Genomic DNA, 2,500 nt, shown 5'->3' with positions numbered 1-2,500 from the left:
CAATACTCATCCTTCCCTCCCTCTCTCACCCCACTTCCCCTCCCCATCATTCCCCACTCACTACCGCCCCCCCGTCCCTCCCTAACCCCCTCCCTCCTTAACCCCCCCCTCCCCCACCCTCCTTAACCCCCTCCCTCCCCTCCCCCCTCTCTCCCTAACCCCGTCCCCCCTCCCTCTCCTCCCCCCTCCCTCCCCTCTCCTCCCCCCTCCCTCCCTCACATCGTAAAAGCGCCCGAGGAGACAAGACAATGATAATAGCAATCGCAACAGAACAACACAGATACCGGCAACAAGGCAGAGTGCCAGCAAAGGTACACGTAGGTAATTCCTTAACCGTCGTACCGAGAAACTATAGGAACGCTCGGACCGGGTCAGTGTGCCGGGAAGTGAGGGTGTGGGGGAGAGGGGAGGGGTAGAGGGAGAAGGGAGAGGGAGTGAATGGGTAGGGGGGAGAGGGAGTGAATAGGTTGAGGGGGAGGGGAGAGGGAGAAGGGAGAGGGGGTGAAAGGGTTGGGGGGAGGGGAGAGGGTGAGGGGAGAGGGGGTGAATGGGTTGGGGGGAGGGGAGAGGGAGAAGGGAGAGGGGGTGAATGGGTAGGGGGAAGGGGAGAGGAAGTGGGGAGAAGAGAGAGAGAGGGGGGAAGGAGTGGGGAAAGGGGTTGAAGGAGGAGGAGGGAGGAGAGAGGGAATGGGAAGAAAGCAGAGATAGGGGGAGGGAGTGGGAAAAGGGGTTGAAAGGGTAGGGAGTATAGGAGAAGAGTGAAAGAATAAGGGAGGAGAGGGAATTGATATAATGTATAGAGAAGAGAAGAGTGGTGAGATGGGGAAGGAGTGGGGAGAAAGTAAGGAGAGGTAAAGAAGAGGTGGTGAAAGAGTAAAGAGAGGTATGAAGGAAGAAAGTAGGGAGGGGGTTGGAGAGGAGAGAGGAGATGATATAAGGTAATGGGGAGAAAGAATGGAAAGAAAGCGAGAAGAGGGAAAATAGGGATGAGTGGGGAAGGTGTGGGGAGACATCGGAGAAAGGGGTCGTGTAGGAACACAATAGGAAGAGGATGAAGAGGGAGAAAAGCACATTGGGTGGATGGGGGGAGGAGAGAATGGGGAGGGAGGGAGAGAGTAGGGAGGGAGAGAGAGAGTAGGGAGGGAGAGAGGGAGAGAGGGAGGGGGGAAGGGAGGGAGGGAGGGAGGGAGGGAAGGGGTGAGTGGGACTCAATCCGTTAGCTGCCATTAGCTTGTGAAGGCATGGCGACGCGTTGACCCTTTTTGACTTGGCTTTGATGACACGGAGATAGAATACAGAACACTTTGGCACATATAGCATATCTTCCACGTTGCGTTCTATTGTCAATAAAGGTTTAAAACAACTTAATGCTGAGCCCTATAGAAATGCGTTTAAAAAGCATTCTTTCTTCTTCTATCTTTATCCATTTTGAAGTAAGAAAAAGCATCTGATAACGTGAAGGAACGCAGGAAGGCAAATAAAGGAGGTGCAGCCTGTTCTTAGCATCTAGGAACATTGCACCATTCAGCAACAGAGGGTCAACTAGTCTCGAATAACTATCATTCACAAAAAAGTGTGGTTATGACCAAAGGTATTCTAATATTCCGAACTTTCTTGACGGTCGTGTTGTATTTTGTATGAACGCAAAACATTTTATTGTGGTACGCTGAAATGAAAGAAAAAGAAAAAAAAAGAAAAAACTGCTTAGCCTTCTCAGAATGTTGAGGGAATGTGAAACTCTAGAGAGAACTTGCACAAATACTGTTGCACTGGATGTGGTGGGAAAATAACTGAAGGTTTTCTAGACAAGATACTTGTATTATATGATATCTGGATTGCACAGATGGTCTTTTTTTCTTTCTTTTATAAAAGCTGTTTTTGTTTTGTTTTATTCCTCTCTCTCTCTCTCTCTTTATCTCTCTCTTTCTCTCTCTCTCTCTCTTTCTCTCTCTCTCTCTCTTTCTCTCTCACTCTCTTTCTCTCTGCTCATTTAGAGTCTCTAACACTGTATTCTAATCAGGCTAAAAGAAATCTAGACATTGAATAAGAACATGCAATCTACAGTGATACGAAAGACAACACTAATTTTACACATATCTAATTCCTACTCCAATGAACACTATATTCTCTAGAAATCTAAATCAATTCATTCCAGAAGATACCATCAGCTACAACTACAATCACCATTACATCTACACTTAGTACACCACACCATACCAACACCACCCACACTGTCTCCTGGTATGGGACAGTACCTTTGATGTCTTTTTTTTCTCTTCGTTTTACTTCTTTATTATTATAATTTTTTTTTTTTTTTTTTTTTTTTTTTTTTTTTTTTTTTTTTTTTTTTTTTTTTTTTTTTTTTTTTTTTTTGTCTCTTCCTCCTTCTAATTGGGACACATACCTGAAGGCGAAGGACCTGCAGGTGAACCTTCTTGTCCTCTTGCACTCATCCTCACATTCCCGGATGTCCCTCACGTCCACGCGATCACGGGGGCGT

At 46.7% G+C, this 2,500-nt stretch overlaps 1 protein-coding gene across 3 annotated transcripts in view; it reads right to left on the bottom strand.

Moving 5' to 3' along the window:
• LOC122247911 (uncharacterized) overlaps positions 1-2,500 on the bottom strand; it is an 80,906-nt gene that overhangs the window by 17,934 nt on the left and 60,472 nt on the right. For all 3 annotated transcript variants that reach the window (XM_043007622.2, XM_043007623.2, XM_043007624.2), the window contains one exon: positions 2,405-2,500. This exon is cut by the window's right edge and continues 37 nt beyond it. In XM_043007622.2, coding sequence (XP_042863556.1) covers positions 2,405-2,500 — 96 coding nt within the window. The remainder of the gene's footprint in view (positions 1-2,404) is intronic.

Source organism: Penaeus japonicus, unplaced genomic scaffold (genome assembly GCF_977035675.1).
Source record: "Penaeus japonicus unplaced genomic scaffold, GWHDUDI00000001_assembly GWHDUDI00000031, whole genome shotgun sequence".
NCBI classification, from domain to species: Eukaryota; Metazoa; Arthropoda; class Malacostraca; order Decapoda; family Penaeidae; genus Penaeus; species Penaeus japonicus.
Note: the sequence above shows the minus strand (reverse complement) of the source record. Positions and strands in the feature narration are given on the sequence as shown.